The 24,157-nt window shown below is 41.3% G+C and overlaps 1 protein-coding gene across 2 annotated transcripts; it reads right to left on the bottom strand.

The window, feature by feature from the left end:
- Positions 1-894: 894 nt before the first annotated feature.
- LOC132781735 (occludin-like) lies at positions 895-22,550 on the bottom strand. 2 transcript variants are annotated; one of them, XM_067473050.1, is made up of 9 exons: positions 22,315-22,550; positions 17,321-17,533; positions 15,876-16,536; positions 8,428-8,586; positions 5,698-5,831; positions 3,640-3,843; positions 2,360-2,535; positions 1,531-1,568; positions 895-1,203 (listed from the first exon to the last, which is right to left on the bottom strand). In XM_067473050.1, exons 3-9 carry the CDS (start codon positions 16,518-16,520, stop codon positions 1,102-1,104), a joined length of 1,458 nt encoding a protein of 485 aa, XP_067329151.1. In that variant the 5' UTR covers positions 16,521-16,536; positions 17,321-17,533; positions 22,315-22,550; the 3' UTR covers positions 895-1,101. The 2 variants fall into 2 exon arrangements, with proteins under 2 accessions (XP_067329151.1, XP_067329150.1); XM_067473049.1 differs by having other exon boundaries at positions 15,876-16,540; positions 22,315-22,549.
- Positions 22,551-24,157: the final 1,607 nt, after the last annotated feature.

Here is a 24,157-nt window from a genome sequence, read left to right as displayed (position 1 = left end):
TCGAATGCTTCTGCAAAGGTGTATAGAGTGGTTTGTAAGACTTCTTCTGAATGTGCACAAACTACGTTATCATTGGCATATTGGAGTTCTATAACAGATGTAGGTCTTCTTCTGAATGCACATAGACTACATTATCATCGGCATATTGGAGTTCTGTAACATGTTGTAGGTCATCATCTGGGAACTGGGAAGCCCTGGCCCTTGAGTGCTCTAACTGGAGGTCTGTGTGACCACCAGTGCTGCATAATTCAAAGAGGCATGCATAGAGGGTAAAAGGGAGAAGCGTGCCAAGAGGAAGGTGTGTCAAACCAACCCTGACTGGGACCTCATTCCACCTGGAAACCAATGTCCTCACTGCAGAAGAACATGTGGCTCAAGGATAGGGCTCTACAAGCACCTATGGACCCACCGCCAAGACACTACACTTGGAGGACCATCATCCTTGGGCTACGAGTAAGCCGCCTTCTGAATGCACACAGATTACGTTATCATCAGCATATTGGAGTTCTGTAGTAGATGTTGTTGTGACCTTGGTTTTGGCTTTCAGCCTGCTGAGGTTAAATAGCTTGCCATCTGTCTGATAGGTGATTTCCATTCCGGTGGGAAGCTTCCCATCAACAAGATGAAGTATCATAGTGATGGAGATGGAGAATAAGGTTGGGGCAATAAGGAAGGGAGGAATATAAGAAAAAGAAGGAAGGAAGGAATAAATGATTGAAGGTTGGATGGAAGGATTAAAAAAGGAAGGAAGGAAAATTGGGCGGAAGTGCTGAAGAAGGAAATGAAGGAAAAGTTAAAAGGAGTGGGAAAGAGAAGGAAGGGAAGGAAGATGGGAAGAAGAATGGAAGGAGGTGGGACCCCGGTCTCAACACAGAAAATGCATTAATGCTTCAATTCTATACAAGGTTTTGTTTTTTAATCATATTGTGCAGGAAACAAGGCTAAAAACTTTGTACAAAAATCCAAAGGAATCATCAGCAAAAAGAAAAGAAGACAGGCGATTGGTCCTTCTTTTCCTTGGCCTCCCTTTTTGGCCCAATGGGAGGCTTTGAAGGCGGAGGTGGGACTGTGGTTGCCTTGGTGATGGAAGGAACTAATCCATCACCCCTGGCGCTTGTCATATTCGCTGACCATCCGCTTGATGTGGAAGAGCTTCTTCCGCAAAGACCTGCTCTCCATCTTCTTGGTCTGGTAGTCAGGTGTCTGGAGAAATAAGACGTTTTATTATTATATAATAATATAAATTATTATTATTATTATTATTATTATTACCGGTATTATTGTATACTAATAATAACAAGGCACATATATATAATATTTAGTTTAATTAATTATTATTTAATTATATTTAATAATATCAAGGCATAATTGATTTAATAATATTGAATAATAAAGCATATTAATTTCATATAATAATAATGTAATAGTATTTAATAATAATTTGATAATTATTTAATAATAATAATAAAAGGCATATTTATTTCATATTTGATTTAATAATAAGATCAAAATAATAATAATGATACTCACGCGCTTCAAATCCTTCAGGCGGTTGTATTCTTCAGCAACTCCCTGAAATAATAATATATATTATTATATCAACAGTCTTTATATTCTGCCCTTCTCACCCTGAAGGGGATTCAGGGCAGATCACAGTACATGTATACAGGAAACATTCAATGCTGTTATACCCTGAGCAGACAGACAACTGTACATAGATAGACATACATATAGGCTTTCCTATCTTCGGTATCTTGGAGGCTGTGCTCAGTTTTGGCCACCGGGGGGGGGGGGGGTACTGTTGCTCCACTTCCCCTGCCAAAGAGCTTTGTTCATAAACTTCCTCCTTGATCGAATCGCTGGCATTTCCTTATGGATGCCTTAAATAGCTCCCTGCTTTAAGCAGTACCTGTTTATCTACTTGAACTGCTAGGTAGGCAGAAGCTGTGCTAAAGGCCAGGAGCTCACCCTGACACGGGCTTCAAACTGTCAACCTTTCGGCTGACAAATTTATTGCAGCTGATGGTTGCAATATTCATTTATTAGTGAATTGCCTCTCCTAACAAAGAGAAAATAGTGATGATGATAATAATAGAAATACATTTTTATTACATTTAAATGTAATAATACATTTTTATTATTAATGTGTTACCTGCCTCTCCAAATCAAGAGAAAAAAAATGATAATGATAATGGTACTGCTGATCCTGATTGACCCCAATAACGATGATCATGATAATGATAGTAATAGTGGTAATAATAATTATGATGATAATGATCATCATAATGGTACTGCTGTCCCCGATTGACTCCAGTGATCCTCCTGACATTCTGACTCCCCTTGACCCATGACCCTTCACTCGCCTGATACTGTAGGCTGCCTTCCTCCAGGAGGTCCAGCTCCTTGCTGAGCTGCTTGATCTGGTCCTTGATGCTGTCCATCTCGGCGCAGAGCTGCTTGTAGCGCTTGAGGTCCGTGTCAAACTCCTGCTTGTAACTCTGCCGGGTGCCGTCCGAGGTGATGGCTGGGTACAGGCTGGGTGCGGAAGAAGCGGCATGCTTGGGTCGGAAGAACCAGGATGTTGGAGAATGCCCCCCCCCCCCCCCCCCAATAACACATTTCAAACTGGAGAGGCTTTTAGGGCCAGTTCTCCCTACCTCCTTCCTACTTTCTCCAAAGGCCTTAAGGCAGTTTAAAAAACACAAAATTGAGGAGTCTCTCTGGAGCTCCACTATTCTCCTCTCTCTTTCCTCTGAGGCCTTAAAGCAGTTTTAAGGACTTGGATTGGAGTTCTTTGGAAGAAGGAGGGAAGACCCAAATTCTAGGCACCTCCATTTTGGGTTTTGTAAAATCCCCTTGAGGAAGGAGAACAGAGTGGGGCTCCAGAGACCTCAATTTTATAGTTCTTAAACTGCATTGCATTCAGGGAATGGAGGAAGGAGGGAGGAGAAAAGAGAAGAGTGGAGCTTCAGAGACCTCCATTTTGGAGAGAGAAAGGAAGGAAGAAGAAAGGAAAGAATAGTGGAGCTGTAGATAGTTCATAACCTACATTTTATACTCCTTAAACTGCTTTTGAAGAAAGAAAGAAAGAAAGAAAGAAAGAAAGAAAGAAAGAAAGAAAGAAAGAGGAGCTTCAGCAGCCTTCATTTGGGGGAAGGAAGATGGGAGTGAGAAGAGAAGAGTGGACCTCCACAGACTCCCATGTTATAGTTCTTAAGCTGCCTTTGGAGAAAGAAAGAGGGAGGGAGGAGAGAAGAGTGGAGTTTCAGAAACCTCCGTCTTGGAGAAAGGAGGAGGAAGGGGAGAAGAGTGGAGTTTCAGAAACCTCTGTCTTAGAGAAGGGAGGAGGGAGGAACCAAGAATGGAGTTTCAGAAACCTCAGTTTCAGAAACCTCCGTCTTGGAGAAAGGAGGAGGGAGAAGAGTGAAGTTTCAGAAATCTCTGTCTTGCAGGAGGAAGGGGAGGAGAAAAGAGTGGAGTTTTAGAAACCTCAATTTTGGAGGAGGGAGGGAGGAGGGGAGAAGAGTGGAGTTTCAGTGACCGCAGTTTTGGAGAAAGGAGGGAGGAGAGAAGAGTGGAACTTCAGAGACCTCTTTTTCGAAGAATGGAGGAAGAAGGAGAGAAGAGTGGAGCCCCCACCTGCTCCATTGGTCTGGGTCCCGCTCCTCTCCGGACTCTGGGGCGGTGGTGCAATCGGTCTCGTACTGCGACTCTTCCATTGTCTCGGGGCTCCTCCTCCACCGCCGCCGCCTCCCTTTCCGGGCCGAGGGTCCACTGGCGCTGGGCCTCTCCTCCAAGAGGCTGGTGCTGGTGCTATGGATGGGTTTGCTGGGGAAGAAGGGGCTGGAAGTACCCCCAAACAGGCTGGTCACAAACAGGCCAATATGACTAGACTGCGTCAATAACAATTATAATTTTATAATATTATAACATGATATAGTCTAGTGTTCATAAGTTTATTATATAGTATAGTATTTATAAGTATATTGTCATTATAGGCTGAACGGGAGTGTGATGCAGCCGCTCACAAGACCGGTGCAATTCTAGGCTGCGTCAATTATTCTTGTATAGTATTTATAAGTATTTTATTATCATCCTCACGAGTGTGATGCAGCAGCTCAAAAGGCCAATGCAATCCTAGGCTGCATCTATTATAAGAATTAGTAGTATTATTTAGCATAGCATTTGTAAGTGTATTATTATCATCATCACCATTGTCACCATAAGCTGACCGTGAGCCAAGAGTGTGATGCGGAATCACAAAAGGCCAATGCAATCCTAGGCTGTGTCAATAATATTTATTATTATTTGATACACAACAAGTTTGGTACACAGTAAACAAGATCACTATGCTGGCTTTTGTATTGGATCACATGTCGGAACCTTCCCAAGTGCCTAGGACTGTGTGATGTCTCAGCGACTAATGCGTGCAGATCCAAGTCGGGTAGCTTTTTGCAGCTGACAGGTGGTGATTTTGTCAGCGCCGATTGTTTTCAAGTGCAGGCGAAGATCTTTAGGCACTGCACCCAGTGTGCCAATCACCACTGGGAGCACCTTGACTGGCTTGTGCCAGAGTCTTTGCAGTTCGATCTTTAAATCCTCATATTGTGTCAGCTTTTCCAGTTGCTTCTCATCAATCCTGCTCTCGCCTGGGGTTGCAACATCGACAATCCATACTTTGTTTTTTTTTCCACGTTTGTGAGGTCAGCAGTATTGTTCTCCAAAATTCTGTCAGTCTGAATTCAGAAGTCCCAGAGTAGTTTGACGTGTTCATTTTTTGTAACTTTTTCAGGCTTGTGGTCCCACCAGTTCTTTGTCGCAGGCAGATGGTATTTGTGGCACAAGTTCCAATGGATCATCTGAGCAATGGTGTTGTGCCTCTGCTTTTAGTCTGTCTGCACAATCTTCTTGCAGCAGCTGAGGGTGTGATACATCGTTTTGCCTGCTTCTTTGCAGAGTCTACACTTGGAATCAGTCGTTGGCTTTTCAATTCTAGTTTTGATGGCATTTGTTCTAATGGCTTGTTCTTGGGCTGCCAGAATCAGGCCCTCTTTTGTCTCCTTTTTCAAAGTTCCATTTGTGAGCCACAGCCATGTTTTTAGTTTGTCAATTTTGCTATCAATTTTTCCCTGGAACTGTCCATGGAGAGCCTTCTTTTGCCAGTTTCCTCTTCTGCTTTGCATTGTAATTATTATTATTATTATTATTATTATTATTATTAATAGTATTTATATTATTACTATTTTATAATAATGTATTACTTTCAAGGTGATCCTAGGCTGCCTCAATTATCATCATCATCATTTAGTATAGTATTTATATTCTTATTATAATACTATAATAATATTATCAAAACGATCCTAGGCTGCCTCAATTATTATCATTAATCTTGTAATAGTATACTTATACTTATAATACAGTTATAAATAGTATAGTATGGATAAATTTGTTACTATTTTATAATAATTATTATTATCAAGGTGATCCTAGGCTGCATCAATTATTATCAATATTATTATTAATAATATACTTTAAATAGTATAATTATACTTAGAAATTTATAGTATTTATAAGTATATTATTTTTAATCATCATCATCATATTATTATTATCAATGACTACTTCAATGGAAACCATGGCCCCAAATGGTCTGAGGCTTGGGAAGGATGCCAAGGGGGAACTACAACTCCCACCGACCTGCTGGGTGATTCCTGAGCGTAGTCGCCATAAGCAGGGCTGGCTGGCGCATGGGAAGGGCTGGTGGGCTTCTCTGAATAGGCCAAGGTGGCTGTCTCATCATGGGTGGTGCTCACGCCATTCACATTCTTCACCTAAGAACAGAAGGAAGGAAAGAAGGAAGGAAATAAACACCACAATGATAGACCCATCTCCTTGACCGGTAGAATGCAAATGGAGGCCCTTGTCCTGTGGGCTCAAGAATTGAAGGGGATCTCCTGAGGCCATCTAGTCTGACCCTTTGACATGGAACGAGATCCCTGAGTCTTCTCCAAGGTAAACCTTTGTGGCGGAATGTAAAATAAATCACGTGTAGTTCACGTTGGATCAGCCCACACACTGCCTTGCCAGAGGAAAGAAAATATGCTACGCAGGTGAACAGTAAAGAACAAGTAGTTTACTCTTCTTAATTCAGAACAACACATCTATATAAATAAAAATGTAATATTCATTTGTGGGATTAACAGAACTCAAAAACCAGTGGGCCAATTGACACCAAATTTGGACGGCATACACCTAACAACCCAGTGTATGTCCTTCACTCAATTTTTTTTTTGATTTTGTCATTTGGGAGTTGTAGTTGTTGGGATTTATAGTTCACTTACAATCAAAGAGCATTCTGAACTCCACCAATGAAGAAATTGAACCAAACGTGGCACACAGGACTCCCATGACCAACAGAAAAGACTAGATGGCTTTGGTGGACATTGACCTTGAGTTTGGGAGTTGTAGTTCACCTACATCCAGAGAGCAATGTGGACTCAAACAGTAATGGATCTGGACCAAACTTGGCACGAATATTCCATATGCCCAAATATGAACACAGATGGAGTTTGGGGGAAATAGACCTTGACATTTGGTATTGGTAGTTACTGGGATTTATAGTTCACCTACAGTCAAAGAGAGTGCTAAACCCTACCAACTACAGAATTGGAGCAAACTTCCCGCACAGAACCCCCCTGATCAATAAAAAATACTTAAGGCCATCCTGTCCAACTCCCTTAATCAGGGCAAAAAAATGTAATCAAAGCCTTCCTGACATAGAGCCATCCAGCCATAGATATAGATAGATATATATGATTCATACACACACACACACACATGTATATGACAGATATAGTATCATAGACTTGAAGGGGACCCCTAAAGAAGGACAATTATATGTTGCATATTCCAGAGAAGGCAAACCAGACAATCTCCACATCAACACTGGCAAAGAAACAGCAAGAAATAGTTTACCCACAAGCAGAAAGAAATTACATATATTAGAAACCAACACTTTCTCACTACCAACACTTTCTCACTTCCAGATCACCAGACTGGGCCACAGCAACGCGTGGCAGGGGACAGCTAGTGTTCAATATGATCAGTTGCATCAACTCACTAAATGTCCTTTCAGAGAGATTTAAAATTGTATTTCTTTGTCCATGTGAGAGACCTTTCAGCAGCCAAGAAGCAAATCAGACTGCCTCTCTGCTTCTCTCTTTGTCTGTGACTTCTCTCTGAACACATGCATAGCTCAAGTCTGAACAAAATTGCAACGGTATCCAAAAGTTCCAGTCTTAGCCATCATCCTATGCATTGCCCGACCAATCAGCTTCATGCATCTTATTTTGCAGTTGACACAAACAGACACTCGCTGATTCCTTGCATGCTCTAATACCCCTCCTTGTGTCAACCGAAAAAAAATAAGCCTTTACATTTATACAGTACATTCAAAAATACGCAAGTCACTTAATACTGTTAAATGCTTTTGAACACTCAACATCAGCCAGGTTCAAATGTGTATTGCAGTAAATCAAATCGATTTCACAATTCTTTACTGCATCTCCAATACAATTACATTTTATATCTACCTGCTTGCTCCATTGCTTTACCCTGGCCTGGGTAGCCATGTGTATGCATGTCTGGTTGTCCTCAAAAATTGTTGTGGGGTCCTCAGCTGGAATCTGCAAGTCCTTTAGTAATTGCTTTACTACACAGACCTCCATGTATGCCATGCTCAGAGCCCCGAACTCTGCCTCACTTGAGCTAAGTCCAATATACCCTGTTTCTTTGGCTTCCTGTCAATTACTGGGTTTGCAAATTGCATGTTATATACAATAAAATTATATATATATATAATACATTATATATATATCTAATAAAAATAGAATATAGAATATATTAATATTACAAATATTATATTAATATAATTTACATATATTATAAATAAATATAAATAATATTATTCCTTGGGGAGGGTGTCTCACTCAGCAATATAATTATATTATATTATTAGTATTATAATATAATACAAATAAAATAAAGCAATATTATAAATAACAACACAATAATACTATAACAAGAAAATGACATAATATGAATATTAATACAATATTATTAATAATACAATTGTTAATATTAATAATAAAATATTAAATATTTTTATTCTTCTTTGGGGAAGGTGGCTCATGCACTCTCTGGCCAACCGATTAATCATTCACGGAACTGAAACCAGTGCATATCATATGCAAACATGGTGATACGCAAAAACATTTTTGTACAATAAATGTATTTATTCTTCCCTCTGCTCTCGGCTGATAAAGGGTAACGTGATTGCGACTCATAATGGAATGATAAAGGAGGGAGAGGCGGTAGGCGGGTCTAGATGGCCTCTGGGCACCCCTTCCTTCCCCTGGCACTACTCACCCACTCCTCCACGTTGGGGCCCTCCTGGTAGGCCGAGGGACGGTCCCAATAAATGTTGGGCTTCCCGTATCTCCAGATCTTCTGCCGAGTTTTATGGGCGAAGAAGCAGATGACACAGAGCAGGATGACCAGCAGGAAGCCACAGACAATGGCAATGGCCTGCAAGACAATATATGATTATGATAATAATAATCATATAATAATTTCAGTCCCATTAATCTATTATTATATAAAATAAATAGATATTTGGCCAGCTACTGGTCAAAGGACATTTAATCAACTACCAAGCTTGCAAACTTTGTGTTTTGTTTGTTTGTTTAAAAAAATGCAGTACAACTGTTTGGTCTGCTCCTGACACGATAAATAAATTATATGTATGTATATATATATATATATATATTACGGTCAATGATGTACAAAAATGTACAAATGTCACAATAAGAACATATATATTTAGATATTAAGAAACAATGTCAAAAGCAAAGTTAAAGTTAAATTATTATTATATAAAATAAATAAATCCCATTAATCTATTATTATTATATAAAATATATTGTTATATAAAATAAATCCCATTATTATTATTATTTAAAAGAAATTATAACCCCCATTATATTATTATTATATAAAATAATTATGATATAAAATAATTATGATATAAAATAAATAATTCCCATTAATCTATTATCATTATTATTATTATTATATAAAATAGATAAACCCCATTTATTATTATTATATAAAATGAATTATATCAAATAGATAAATCCAAATAATCTATTTTTATTATATCAAATAAAACCAATTATTATTATTATTATTATTATTATATTAAAATTATTATATAGAATACATAAATCCCATCTATTATTATAGGAGCCCCCGGTGGTACAGTGGGTTAAACCCCTGTGCCGGCAGGACTGAAGACCGACAGGTCGCAGGTTCGAATCCGGGGAGAGGCAGATGAGCTCCCTCTATCAGCTCCAGCTCCTCATGCGGGGACATGAGAGAAGCCTCCCACAAGGATGATAAAAAAAAAACATCAAATTATCCGGGCGTCCCCTGGGCAACATCCTTGCAGACGGCCAATTCTCTCACACCAGAAGCAACTTGCAGTTTCTCAGGTTGCTACTGACACAACAAAAATAAATAAATAAAAATACTCAAGGCACAACTGCAAACTGTGCCAACAAAGAGAAAAAATAGGACAAGTGCAAAGAAGCCAGAATGGATGTCCAAACAACTTCTAACTGTGCTAAAACACAAAAGAGACATGCACAAGAAGTGGAAAAAGGGAGAAATCACCAAAGAAGAATTCAAACAAATAGCCAACACCTGTAGGGAAAAGGTCCGCAAGGCTAAAGCACAAAATGAGCTCAGGCTTGCCAGGGACATTAAAACAATAAAAAGGGCTTCTTTTCTTATGTCAGTAGAAAAAGGAAAAACAAGGAGGCGATAGAACCTCTTCGAGGAGAAGATGGGGCAATGCTGACGGGGTAGGGAAAAGGCAGAACTACTTAATGCCTTCTTTGCCTCGGTTTTCTCACAAAAAGAAAGTCATCTTCAACCTCAGCAAGATGGAGTGGATGAGGGATTAGATGACATCCAACCCCAAATTGGGAAACAAGTCGTCCAGGAATACCTGGCTGCTCTAAATAAGTTCAAGTCCCCAGGGCCAGATCAACTCCACCCAAGAGTACTGAAGGAACTAGCGGAAGTCATTTCGGAACCATTGGCAATCATCTTTGAGAGTTCTTGGAGAATGGGAGAAGTTCCAGCAGATTGGAGGAGGGCCAATGTGGTCCCAATCTTCATGGATTTATCAAAAACAAGTCATGCCAGACTAAACTCGGCCAAGAGTACAAGGTCCAAAAAATTCCTCGCTTGCCTTGCAGACAATTTCATGGTCCAGAAGGTAGAAGAGGCAACAAGGGGATTGGCTACTCTTGATCTCATCCTAACAAATGCGGAGGACCTGATCGATGCGGTCGAAGTGGTAGGATCCTTAGGGGCAAGTGACCATGTGCTCCTGCAATTTGAGGTGCAAAGGAAGGCCGAAACTAAGACAAGTCAAACCCGCATTTTGGACTTTAGGAGAGCTGATTTCCAAAAAATGAAGGAAACACTGAGCAGCATTCCGTGGACACAGTTACTAAAAGACAAGGGAGTTACGGATGGATGGGAATTTCTCAAGAGTGTAATTGGTTAAGTGGACGAACACAGAGGGTGCTCACCAATGTTTCCTCTTCATCTTGGAAAGAAGTGAGAAGTGGAGTGCCGCAGGGTTCCGTCCTGGGCCCGGTCCTCTTCAACATCTTTATTAACGACTTAGATGAAGGGTTAGAAGGCAGGATCATCAAGTTTGCAGACGACACCAAATTGGGAGGGATAGCCAATATTCCAGAGGACAGGAGCAGAATTCAAAACGATCTTGACAGATTAGAGAGATGGGCCAAAACTAACAAAATGAAGTTCAACAGTGACAAATGCAAGATACTCCACTTTGGCAGGAAAAACGAAATGCAAAGATACAGAATGGGGGATGCCTGGCTCGAGAGCAGTACGTGTGAAAAAGATCTTGGAGTCCTCGTGGACAACAAGTTAAACATGAGCCAACAATGTGATGTGGCGGCAAAAAAAGCCAATGGGATTTTGGCCTGCATCCATAGGAGCATAGTGTCTAGATCTAGGGAAGTAATGCTACCCCTCTATTCTGTTTTGGTTAGACCACACCTGGAATATTGTGTCCAATTCTGGGCACCACAATTCAAGAGAGAGATTGACAAGCTAGAATGTGTCCCGAGGAGGGCGACTAAAATGATCAAGGGTCTAGAGAACAAGCCCTATGAGGAGCGGCTTAAGGAGCTGGGCATGTTTAGCCTGAAGAAGAGAAGGCTGAGAGGAGATATGATAGCCATGTATAAATATGTGAGAGGAAGCCACAGGGAGGAGGGAGCAAGCTTGTTTTCTGCTTCCATGGAGACTAGGACGCGGAACAATGGTTTCAAACTACAAGAAAGGAGATTTCATCTGAACATTAGGAAGAACTTCCTGACTGTGAGAGCCGTTCAGCAGTGGAACTCTCTGCCCCGGAGTGTGGTGGAGGCTCCTTCTTTGGAAGCTTTTAAACAGAGGCTGGATGGCCATCTGTCAGGGGTGATTTGAATGCAATATTCCTGCTTCTTGGCAGGGGGTTGGACTGGATGGCCCATGAGGTCTCTTCCAACTCTTTGATTCTATGATTCTATTATTATTATTACTATATAAGTTATAATAATAAAAATAAGTAAAATATTAAAACCATAATATGTGGTATAATACAATAATATAAGAATATAAGTAAAGATTTCCCCTGACATTAAGTTTAGCTGTGCTTGACTCTGGGGAATGGTGCTCATCTCCATTCCTAAGCCAAAGAGCCGCCGTTATCCATAGACACCTCCAAGGTTATGTGGCTGGCATGACTGCATGGAGTGCCATTACCTTCCCACCAAAGTGGTACCTGTTGGTCTACTCACATTTGCATGTTTTTGAACTGCTCAGTTGGCAGAAGCTGGGGCTAACAGTGGGAGCTCACCCCCTGTTCACAGATTCAAACCGCCAACCTTTTAACTGTGATGATAATGTTTTAATGGGTATGGTGCTGATATTTTAATCGTGTAATGAAGTGGCATTGTGTTGTTATTGCATATTCTTTGTATGTTAAGACATGCTGTGAACCGGTCTGAATCCCTCTTTGAAGGTGAGAGGGTCGGTATATAAACCTCGAAATAAATAATAAATAAATAACCTTTTGGTCAGCAAGTTCAGCAGCTCAGCGTTTTAACCCACTGTGCCACCAGGGGCCCCAATATATGATGATGATGATGATGATGATGATGATGATGATGATGATGATAACAACAGCCAATAGTAGTAGTAGTAGTAGTAGAAGGAGCAACCAGCCTTTGCAGTAATAATAGTACTAGTAACAACAGCAATAATAATAATAGCAGAAGGAGCAACCAGCCTTTGCAATAATAATAATAATAATAATAATAATAATAACAGAAATAATAATAATCCATAAATCACACAGTCCTAAACATTTGGGAAGTGTTTGACTTGTGATTTTGTGATATGAAGTCCAGCATATATATATTTGCTGTGTCATACTGTGTTTTTGTTTCCGTAGAATAATCTATACACATCCATACACAGAATAAAAGTGAAAATCTATATGTATGTATGTATGTGGCAGTGGTGTCCACTTACACAGACAGCCTCCCACCTCCACAAACAGCTACAACCCACAGTGCTGAGGAGCCACCAAAAGCACTCCCTCCAATGACATTGCAGGTTATAGTGAACACCACATCCCAGTGTTCCTTTCTCTCTCCATTGGTGTGGAATTTGCATGACCCCGCCCACTGCCTCTCCTTTAACCCTTTCCTCTCCATTCCTATGGCATACAGCAGAGGAAAAGATCAGCAACCGAACATACTGGAGGGGTTTGGGGAACTGACTCAACAGGATGGAAGTTGTAGTTCACTCTGCATCAAGACAGCACTGTGACCCCACCGACAATGAACCTGGATCACATTTGGCACACAGAGCCCCCGTGACTAGGTTTGGGGGGAATTGACCTTGATGTATAGGAGTTGTATTTCACCTACATTCAGAGAGCACTGTGAACCCACCCAACGATGGATCTGGACCACACTTGCCATGGATGATGGGACTTAAAATACCTTCACTCACTTCCAGAGACCACTGCGACCCCCACAAATGACTGACCTGGACCAAACGTGGCACACAGACACCCCCCCCCCCCCCATGATCCACTATACGTCCTGGTGTGGTCTGGGGAAGGATGGACCACAGACAATGGGATTTGCAGTACCTTCACCCAATTCAGCTGCCACAGACCCCTGCGACCCACACAAATGATGGACCTGGACCACATTTGGCACACAGACCCCACATGACAAATAGAACATACTGCAACCAGCCTTTGCAATAATAATAGTAGTAACAACAACAACAACAACAATAATAATAATAGCAGTAGGAGCAACCAGCTTTTGCAACAACAACGATAATAGTAAGAGTAATAATAATAATGATAGCAAATAATAATAATAGGGGGAGGAGGAGCAACCAGCCTATTATTATTATTATTATTATTACACTTTATTTGTACCCCGCTACCATCTCCTCAAGGGACTCGGTGCGGCCTACATGAAGCTGAGCCCAGATACAACAATATAGACAATAACAACAATACAAGCAATTAAAAATAAAAACATAGGCAATAACATATGCAACATTATCAATAAGACAAACACAGAATTAAAAAAAACAGTGGGAAGGCCAAGTGTAAAGTTAAAATTGGAAATAATGTTGGGACAAGGACGAAAGGAGATAGGGTATTTGTGCAAGGGCATACTAGCAGAAGAGATACTTGAAGAGATCAAGAGAAGGTGGCGAGACTATACAGAAGATCTGTATAGGAAGGATAACAATATCGAGGATGGCTTTGACGGTGTGGTGAATGAATTAGAACCAGACATCCTGAGGAGTGAGGTTGAATGGGCCTTAAGAAGCATTGCTAACAACAAGGCAGCAGGAGACGACGAGATCCCAGCTGAACTGTTTAAAATCTTAAAAGATGATGCTGTCAAGGTGATGCATACCATATGCCAGCAAATATGGAAAACACAAAAATGGCCATCAGACTGGAAAAAATCAACTTACATCCCCATACCAAAAAAGGGAAATGCGAAAGACTGCTCAAACTTCCGTACAGTGGCCCTTATTTCTCATGCCAGTAAGGTAATGCTCAAGATCCTGCAAGGAAAACTCCAGCAACACATGGAGAGAGAGTTGCCAGATGTTCAAGCTGGGTTTAGAAAAGGTAGAGGAACGAGAGACCAAATTGCCAATATCCGCTGGATAATGGAGAAAGTCAGGGAGTTTCGGAAAAACATCTATTTCTGTTTCATTGACTACTCTAAAGCCTTTGACTGTGTGGATCATAATAAATTGTGGCAAGTTCTTAGTGGGATGGGCATCCCAAGCCACCTTGTCTCTCTCCTGAGGAATCTGTACAAGGACCAAGTAGCAACAGTCAGAACTGACCACGGAACAACAGACTGGTTCAAGATTGGGAAAGGCGTACGGCAAGGCTGCATACTCTCACCCAACCTTTTTAACTTGTATGCAGAACACATCATGCGATGTGCGGGGCTGGATGAATGCAAAGTTGGGGTGAAAATTGCTGGAAGAAACATTAACAACCTCAGATATGCAGATGACACCACTCTGATGGCCGAAAGCGAGGAGGAGCTGAGGAGCCTTCTAATCAAGGTGAAAGAAGAAAGCGCAAAAGCCGGGTTGCAGCTAAACATCAAAAAAACCAAGATTATGGCAACAAAAATGATTGACAACTGGAAAATAGAGGGAGAAAATGTGGAGGCCGTGACAGACTTTGTATTTCTAGGTGCAAAGATTACTGCAGATGCAGATTGTGGCCAGGAAATCAGAAGACGCTTACTTCTTGGGAGGAGAGCAATGTCCAGTCTCGATAAAATAGTAAAGAGCAGAGACATCACACTGGCAACAAAGATCCGCCTAGTCAAAGCCATGGTATTCCCTGTAGTAACCTACGGATGTGAGAGCTGGACCTTAGGGAAGGCTGAGCGAAGGAAGATCGATGCTTTTGAACTGTGGTGTTGGAGGAAAGTGCTGAGAGTGCCTTGGACTGCGAGAAGATCCAACCAGTCCATCCTCCAGGAAATAAAGCCCGACTGCTCATTGGAGGGAAAGATACTAGAGACAAAGTTGAAGTACTTTGGCCACATCATGAGGAGACAGCAAAGCCTAGAGAAGACAATTATGCTGGGGAAAGTGGAAGGCAAAAGGAAGAGGGGTCGACCAAGGGCAAGATGGATGGATGGCATCCTTGAAGTGACTGGACTGACCTTGAAGGAGCTGGGGGTGGTGACGGCCGACAGGGAGCTCTGGCGTGGGCTGGTCCATGAGGTCACGAAGAGTCGGAAACGACTGAACGAATGAACAACATACTAGCAGACCTAAAGAAATGTAAAGTGCTTTGGAGGACAAAAGTGCTATGAGATCATTATTCCGGGAAGGCACACTGGAACAGCCAGTGCAATAGTAGTAGTAGTAGTAGTAGTAGCCTTTGTAATAGTAGTAGTAGTAACAATAATAATAGCAGTAGGAGCAACCAGCCTTTGCAATAATGATAATAGTAATAATAATAATAAGAGCAACCCCATAAAGTTAATATAATAATAACGGCTCCACGGAGCTCCACGGAGCATTGCTGGTCTGGAGCAATATGGGGTATGGGTGGAGTCAATCCTAAAGCGAATGTGAGCCGAGGGTGTGATGCTGTGGCAACAGAAGCCAATGCGATCCCTGGAAGGTTGTGTTGCAATCCTTACCTCCTGGGGGTCAACCACACAGTAGTGGTAGAGGTACTGGTTCATGTATCCGCCGGCGCCATAGGCCTGGTTGCACATGGCCAGCATGGGGTTGATGCCTCCGCCATAGTAATATCCGCTGCTACCGTACATCTGGGAGCGTGGGTTCACCCCAACCACGTAAACCACGGAGGCCACTGCCATGGCCACGGCCAGAAGGGCGCACAGCACAAGTGTCACCAAGAAGAAGCGGCGCGAGCGGCAGCCAGGTGAGCGTGTCAAGCCAGCCCCGGCCAGGCCCAGCAGGCCCAGGAAGCACAGTGCCGACATGGCCACCATGAAGCCGTTGGCCGAGCGTGGGGTCAGCGTGGCCCCGTAGTAGCCCATGCCTCCGCCGTAGTAGCCCAGGCCACCCCCGGAGTAGCCCATGCCTCCGCCATAGTAGGTGTTGCCATAGCCCATGTTGTAGCCGCCGTAGCCGCCGTAGTCCCAGGCCAAGGTGGAGGCTGCGCAAGCGAAGATGGTCAGGCAGAGGACCAGCCCCACGCCCTCCAGGATCCGGACCAAGCCTGGAGGGGAGCCCCACTTGTAGAAGGGTTGTGGCGGGGCCTCCTCCGCGTAGAAGGAGCGGGAGCCAAAGTCGGCAGGGTTCGCTTCGCCATACATAATCAACCCGAAAGACCTGGCTGGATAGAGAAATAGTGTCTATGCATCATCAGGACTCCTGTGTATATTCAGTACTCTCCTACATCATCTATGTATCATCAGGACTCTCCTATAGCATCCATGTATTATCAAGAATCTCCTTTAGCATCTAAGTTTATCAAGATTCTCCTACAGCATCTATGTATTACCAAGACTCTCCTATCGCATCTATGCATTATCAGGACTCTCCTGTAGCATCTAAGTATTGTCAAAACTCTCCTATAGCTTCTATGTATTATTAGGACACTCCTACGGCATCTATGTATTATCAAGACTCTCCTATAGCATCTATGCATTAGCAGGACTCTTCTTCGGCATCTATGTATTATCAAGACTCTCTTATAGCATTTAAGTTTTGTCAAGACTCTCCTATAGCTTCTATGTATTATCAGGACACTCTTACGGCATCTATGTATTATCAAGACTCTCCTATAGCATCTATGCATCAACAGGACTCTCCTGTGGAATCTATATATTATCAGGACTCTCCATTGGCATCTATGTATTATCAAGACTCTCCTATAGCATCTAAGTATTATCAAGATTGTCTAATAGCATCTATGTATTATCAGGACTCTCCTATGGCATCTATATATGATCAGGACTGTCCGATAGCATCTTAAAGATGTGGGTCTCAGAGTCTTAGTGTACCACCAACTGGACCGGAGTCAATGGTGTCATGCAGCGGCAGAAAAGGCCAATGTAATGCTAGGCTGCATCTGTAGCAGAGGAAGCAGAGGAATATCCTTTGTAGCCCTTACCTGTTTGCCAACTGACCACTCAAACTGAGGGTCAAGCGGCCAGAGGGATCCTGTGTCCAGAAGCCGCGAGATGCGACTCCCCCTTGAAGGATGCCCAACAAGGTCCAAGTTGAGTCTCGCCTTTCGCTCAAGGCATAAATAATTCAGGCTGGGATTGTTGTTTCTTCTCTCTGTGAGGCTTCCGGCTGTTGTCACACACACGATACAGGCTTCCTTTGGGAGACACACACAAGAGCACACTCGTTTGCATTGACAATCAAGGGCCGGCAGAGTGTGAATTCCCAAACGCAGCTTAGCAACCTTTGCAAGGAGCCATCGATTTTTTGCTGCTACTTCCAAAGTTTTCTAAATATTATATTATAGTAAGAAAATATAATATAAATATTTGTAATAATATGTGATATAATATAATATATGCCTTCCTCCTTTCCTCACTTTCATTAGGGTGCCAGGACTCACCCTCCACTCTGCCTCCATCCATCATTGCTGCAACTTCCAAAGACTTTCTATATATAATATAACATAATATAATATTATAACATAATATAATATAAACATTTGTAATAATATGTAGGTAATATTATTGCATTCTTTCCTCATTGTTATTGGGGTGACTGGACCTATCCTCCTATCCCTTTGTCATTTGGGAGTTGTAGTTGCTGGGATTTATAGTTCACCTACAATCAAAGAGCATTCTTAACTCCATCAACAATGGAATTGAACCAAACGTGGCACACAGGACTCCCACGATCAACAGAAAATACTGGAAGGGTTTGGTGGGCATTGACCTTGAGTTTGGGAGTTGTAGTTCACCTACATCCAGACAGCACTGTGGACTCAAACAATGATGGATCTGGACCAAACTTGGCACAAGCACTCAATACGCCCAAATATGAACACAGATGGAGTTTGGGGGAAATAGACCTTGACATTTGGGAGTTATAGTCACTGAGATTCACAGTTCACCTATAATCAAAGAGCATTCTGAACCCCACAAACAACAGAATCAGAGCAAACTTCCCACACAGAACCCCCATGACCAACAGGAAATACTTAAGGCCATCCAACCCAATATTATATATTGTAATATTATACATATGCCTTTGTCCTTTCCTCACTGTTTTTGGGGTGCCAGGATCTACCCTCCACTCTGCTCTTCATTATCATTTCTGTAACTTCCAAAGGCTTTCTATATATAATATAATATAATATAATATAATATAATATAATATAATATAATGTATTGTATTGTATTGTATTGTATTGTATTGTATTGTATTGTATTGTATTGTAATATTATACATATGCCTTTGTCCTTTTCTCACTGTCATTTGGGTGCCAGGACTCACCCTCCACTCTGCCTGTCACCCGTTGTTGCTGCAACTTCCAAAGGCTTTCTATATATTAAGATACACACACACACACCCCTTTGCCCTTTTGTCACTGTCATTGGGGTGTCACCCCCCAACTCTGCTCTCAACCCATCATTGTTGCAACTTCCAAAGGCTTTCTATATATAATAACTGACTTGGGTGCTCGCCGTTGCCAGGGTTATTTTAAAAAGTCAATTTTTTATTTTACAAAATGCATAAGGTTTTGGGTGGACTACAACTCACATCATGCCAGATGAACCCCGAGAAACTCCATCAGTACTTAAAGTTTGTTATGTTGGGCAAGTTTGCTCTACATGCATCATCAGTGGAGTTCAGTGTACTCTCTGGCTGTAGAGTAAACTACAACTCCCACAGTGGTGAGTCTGTCCCCTTAAGCCCCTCCAGTAGGTTGAGATAGTATTGGGGGTTCTGTGAGCCAAGTTTCGTCCAGGTCCATCATCGGTGGAGGTCACAGTTTCTCTGGCTGTGGGTGAACTACAACTCCTAAAACTCAAGGCCAATTGCTCTCAGATTGCAGGTGAACTATACACCCCAGTACCTACAACTGCTATAAATTAAGGTGAATTCCTCCCAAACCTTTCCAGTATTTTTGTTGGTCACTGGAGTTCTGTGTGCCAAATGTGGTCCAGGTCCATTGATGGTGGAGGCCATCGTGCTCTGTCTTGATGCAGGGTGAACTACATGTTGAGTAAGCCCCCCCCCCCCCCCCAGTATGTTCAGTTGCTGATCCATTCTGCTCTGTTTGCTGTGTGCCATAGAAAAGAGTGGGAAAGGGTAAAGGGAGAGGTAGTGGCCGGGGTCATGCAAATTCCACACCAAAGGAGAGAGTTAGAAACACTGGGATGTGGTGGAGGAAAAAAATCTAGGACGAAATTGTCCCCGTATTGTTGCCTTCACTTGGGTGGTGGGCAGTGTGGTGTTTGTGAATGACATTGGCAGGGCTCTTGGACATGTTCACTGCGCTTACTATAATCTTCAATGTCATTGGAGGGAGGGCTTATGGTGTCTCCTGAGTAATGGGAGATATAGCTGCTTGTGGAGGCAGGAGTCTGTCTGTAAGTGCTTAAAGGACTGGAAACTCTATGAACCACATAATAACTGTCATTAAGCAGAGATAAGTTGTATGTGTGTGTGTATCTTTCAACTCGCTAACCTCCCTGTCCTTTCCACTGAAACCTTCGGAGTTTCAAGAATGAAAGAATGAAAGAAAAAGAAGGCAACACATAATTATTATCTGGGAAGAAGGAGGAGGAAAAGAAAAAGGAAACAATGGGCGCCTTTCTCATCTCAGGCCAAGGTCTGCCAAATTCCTTCCAAGGCAACGTGGGAAAAGAAGGTCAACTTTTGGATGGCAAAAGCTCACACAAAGTCCACCAAGAAAAGCCCACAAATCCATAAATCCGACATGACTTGAAGCCACACAACAACAACAACAACAACAACAACAACAACAACAACAGCAACAGCAACAGCAGCAACAACAACATTGAGGGGCAAATGCAATGTGAGTCGTCAGCGTGATGCAGCAGCGGAAAAGCCCAAGGTGATTTTAGACCATATCAACAGGAGATAGGAAGAAGAAAAACCCTTTCTGGTTTCAAGAGCTTTTTGACATGGGAAGGGGCTACCTGCTAGGGCTTTTCGAATAAGCGTGACCACCAAGGAATCAGTTTGGATGAACTTTGGGAGTCCCTTCTCACCCTTGCTTCTGTGTTTTGAAAAGCAAAAACCAAAGGGTCAGTCTCGGTGACCTTTGGGAATGTCTTCCGACTCTGCGATTGTGATTCTATGCTTAAGAAACCAAACCCAGGTCTCAAGGGGTCCGCCTAGATCACCTTTGGGAGTCCTTTCCAGCTGTTGATTCCATGCTTTAAAAACCCAAAGAGGTCAGTCTTTAAAAACCATGCCCCCTGAAGGGATCAGTCTAGATGGCATTTAGGAGTCTCCTCCAACTCTGATTCTATGCTTTAAAAAAGCCAAAGGGGTCAGTTTGGATGGTCTCTGGGGGTCCCTCTTAATTTTGTAACTGAGTCAATGTTTTTAAAAACCACATCCTCCCTAAAAGGGGTCAGTCTAGATGACCTTTGGGGCTCCCCTTCCAACTCTGCAATTCTGATTCTGTGTTTTAACAACCAAACCTCCAAGGGGTCAGTCTATATGACTTTAGGGGACCCTGCAACTCTGATGCTGTGCTTTAAAAACCATGCCCCCTGAAGGGTTTTAAGAGTTCCTTCCAACTCTGATTCTATGCTGTAAAGAAACCAAAAGGGGGCCTTTACTATTATACAATAATATAGTAATATATAATAATAATAATATAGTAATATATAATAATAATAATAATAATAATAATAATAATATAGTAATTTAGTAATATATAATAGCAATATAGTAATATACAATAATATAGTAATATATTATAGCAATATATAATAACAACAATAATATACTAATATATAAAAATAATATAGCAATATAGAATAAAAATTCAGGAATGTATCAAAACCCAAAAGTGGTCAGTCTGAATTGCCTTTGGGATCCCTTTTAATTTTGTAACTGAGTCTATGCTTTTAAAAACCAACCCACCCCAAAGGGGTCAGTCTAGATGACCTATATAATAATATTATAGCAATATATAATAACAATAATAATATAGTAATACAGTATATAATAATAACATAGTAATATAGAATAAAATGCAGGAATGTATCAAAATCCAAAAGGGGTCAGTCTTGATGGCCTTTAGGGGTCCCTTTTAATTTTGTAAATGAGTCTATGCTTTTAAAAAACAACACACACACACACCCCAAGGGGTCAGTCTAGATAACCTTTGGGGTTCCTCTTACTTATAATATAGTATTATATAATAACAATATACGAATATATAATATAGTAATATATAATTATAATAATATACTAATATATAATAATAATATTATAATAATAACATAGTAATATACCAAAACCCAAAGCGGTCAGTTAAGATGACCTCTTTGGGGACCCTTTCCAACTTCGAATCTGTGTATTTTTTTAAAAAACCCAAAGCGGTCAGTCAGTCTAAATGACCTTTGGGGACCCCCTTCCAACAGCCTCATTTTGATTCTATGCTTTCAACCCCCCCCCCCCCCAAAAGTATACAAACAAACAATAAAGTATAATGTATTGTCGAAGGCTTTCATGGCCAGAATCACTGGGTTGTTGTAGGTTTTCCCAGGCTATATGGCCATGTTCTGGAGCCATTGATTGCAAATCAAGGTGATCAGCTGAAACATTCACAGCTAGCCCCAGCAGACAAAAGTCCTTTGTGTCACCCTGGTCATTCCACAGATATATAAACCCATTTTTCCTACTTCCAACAGACCTCACTACCTCTGAGGATGCTTGCCATAGATGCAGGCGAAACGTCAGGAGAAAAATTGCCTCCAGAACATGGCCATATAGCCCGGGGAAACCTACAACAACCCAATAAAGTATAATCCTCGCCGATGAGTGGCCTGACTTTTTTTATTGGGTCGAAAACATAACTTTTTCCCAATGGCAACAAAACCGTATGAAAACCTTTGCAAATAGTCAGTGGCAACAATAGAGAGTCTTTCTTACCTTGCTACACTTCCTTTCCTGCCTCTGACTTCTCCATGGCTTTCAATGGTTGCGGCTTGTGTTTCCTGTGGGATTTCCAAGCCCCGAAGATTAAATACAAGGGAATTTCTCCTCCCTCTCCTTTGTGGCCGAGAGCGAGAGCAAAAGAGAGATATGAATGCAAACACACCTTTTGCTTTTCCAAAGGCGGGATTAATCATTACTCAGAACGTAATCATTAAATCTGGGCAAAAGGAGCCCGTGAAGCCAATGTCAGTGCCAAAGGAAGGGATTATCGGGGCCGCCCTCCTGCCGGGATCGGGGCCCTTTCCTTCCGCCTCGTCAGCCACACTTGTCGGCTGCAAAGATTTCATATTTTCTCATAAACATGGCCCAGGTCCTAAGCTTTTAATCCGCAGAAAGGGAGAGACGGGGCCCCAAAGGACCTGCGTCAAAACTCAGTCACCTGCAGGTAGAGACTGAAGGTTTGGACAAAAAGGCCAGTTTGCATGGCATCTATGCATCATCAGGACTCTCCTATGGCAAATATGCCTTATCAGGACCCCCCTTCAGTATCTATGCATCACCAGTACTCTTCTGTTGCATCAATGCATTATTAAGACTCTCCTATGGCATCTATACATTATCAAGACTCTCCTTTGGTCTTCTTCAATCCAATGTCTTATTTTTTTTTTTTTACTCTCTCCGTCAATATGTTCGCCAAGATCGTATAGTCAGTATTTAATAAAGAAATTGGTCTGTAATTTTTAATCTCCGTCTCGCAGGTTCCTTCTTTATGAATCAATACTATTTCTGCCTTTATCCAAGTTTCCGAAATTTTCTGCTTGGTCATCACTTCATTTAATACCTTTTAAAATAAAGGTATCAATTCTTGTTTAAATGTTCTATAAAATCCAGCCGTACATCCATCTGGGCCCGGAGCCTTATCTGGGTCCATCTTTTGAATTGCCTTCTCAATTTCCTCCTCTGATATCTCTTTATTCAGTTGATCCCTCGTTTCCTCATCCACTTTCTGAAACTTAAATGTATTTATATAGGCCATTATTTCTTCTTTGTCTATACAATCTTTTGAATATAATTGTTTGTAATATTTCCTAAACTCCTCCATTATTTCTTTATCTGTTGAGATAATTTTATTTCTCACTTTAATCTTCATAATTGGTCTAGATTGTTGTTTTTTATGCACTTGTCTGGCTAACCATTTTCCAGGTTTATTCGCATTTTCAAATGTTTGTTGTTTCAAAAATTTAATTTGATTAGCTTGAAATTCCAATTCCAAATTATTCTTCTCTTGTTTTAATGTCCTTAGTTTCTTTTCCAATTGAACCTTCATAGGGTTCTCTTTTAGTTCCTTCTCCATATTCATTATTTCAGTTGTCAAGTCCTTAATTTCTTTATTCCTTTCCCTATTCCTCTTGGAGTTATGTTGAATAAGATGTCCTCCCAGGACTGCTTTCATTGCGTCCCATGTTATTTGAGCATTTGTCAGCTTCGTATCATTAATTTCCAAATAATTTTGAATTATTCTTTTATAATTAGATCTGTCTACTTCCGTTTTATCAAATTTTCATTCAATCTCCATCTTCTACTCCCTCTCTTTGAAATATAATTCGTTCCATTGGGCAATTGTGCGATAAATCTCTAGGGAGGATGAGAGCATCCTGCACTTTCGTCATTAGTTTTTTTGTAATCCATATCATGTCAATTCTCGACCAAGACTGATGCCTATGAGAATAAAATGTATAGTCCTTCTTTTCCTCATTTCTTATCCTCCAGATATCTTCCAAATCCAACTCTTTTTTTTAAATCCAGAAATTTTGGGGGTAGAGTACTTGTTTCTACT

Source organism: Anolis sagrei, chromosome X, assembly GCF_037176765.1.
Source record: "Anolis sagrei isolate rAnoSag1 chromosome X, rAnoSag1.mat, whole genome shotgun sequence".
NCBI classification, from domain to species: domain Eukaryota; kingdom Metazoa; phylum Chordata; class Lepidosauria; order Squamata; family Dactyloidae; genus Anolis; species Anolis sagrei.
This window is presented reverse-complemented; position numbering and strand designations above follow the sequence as displayed.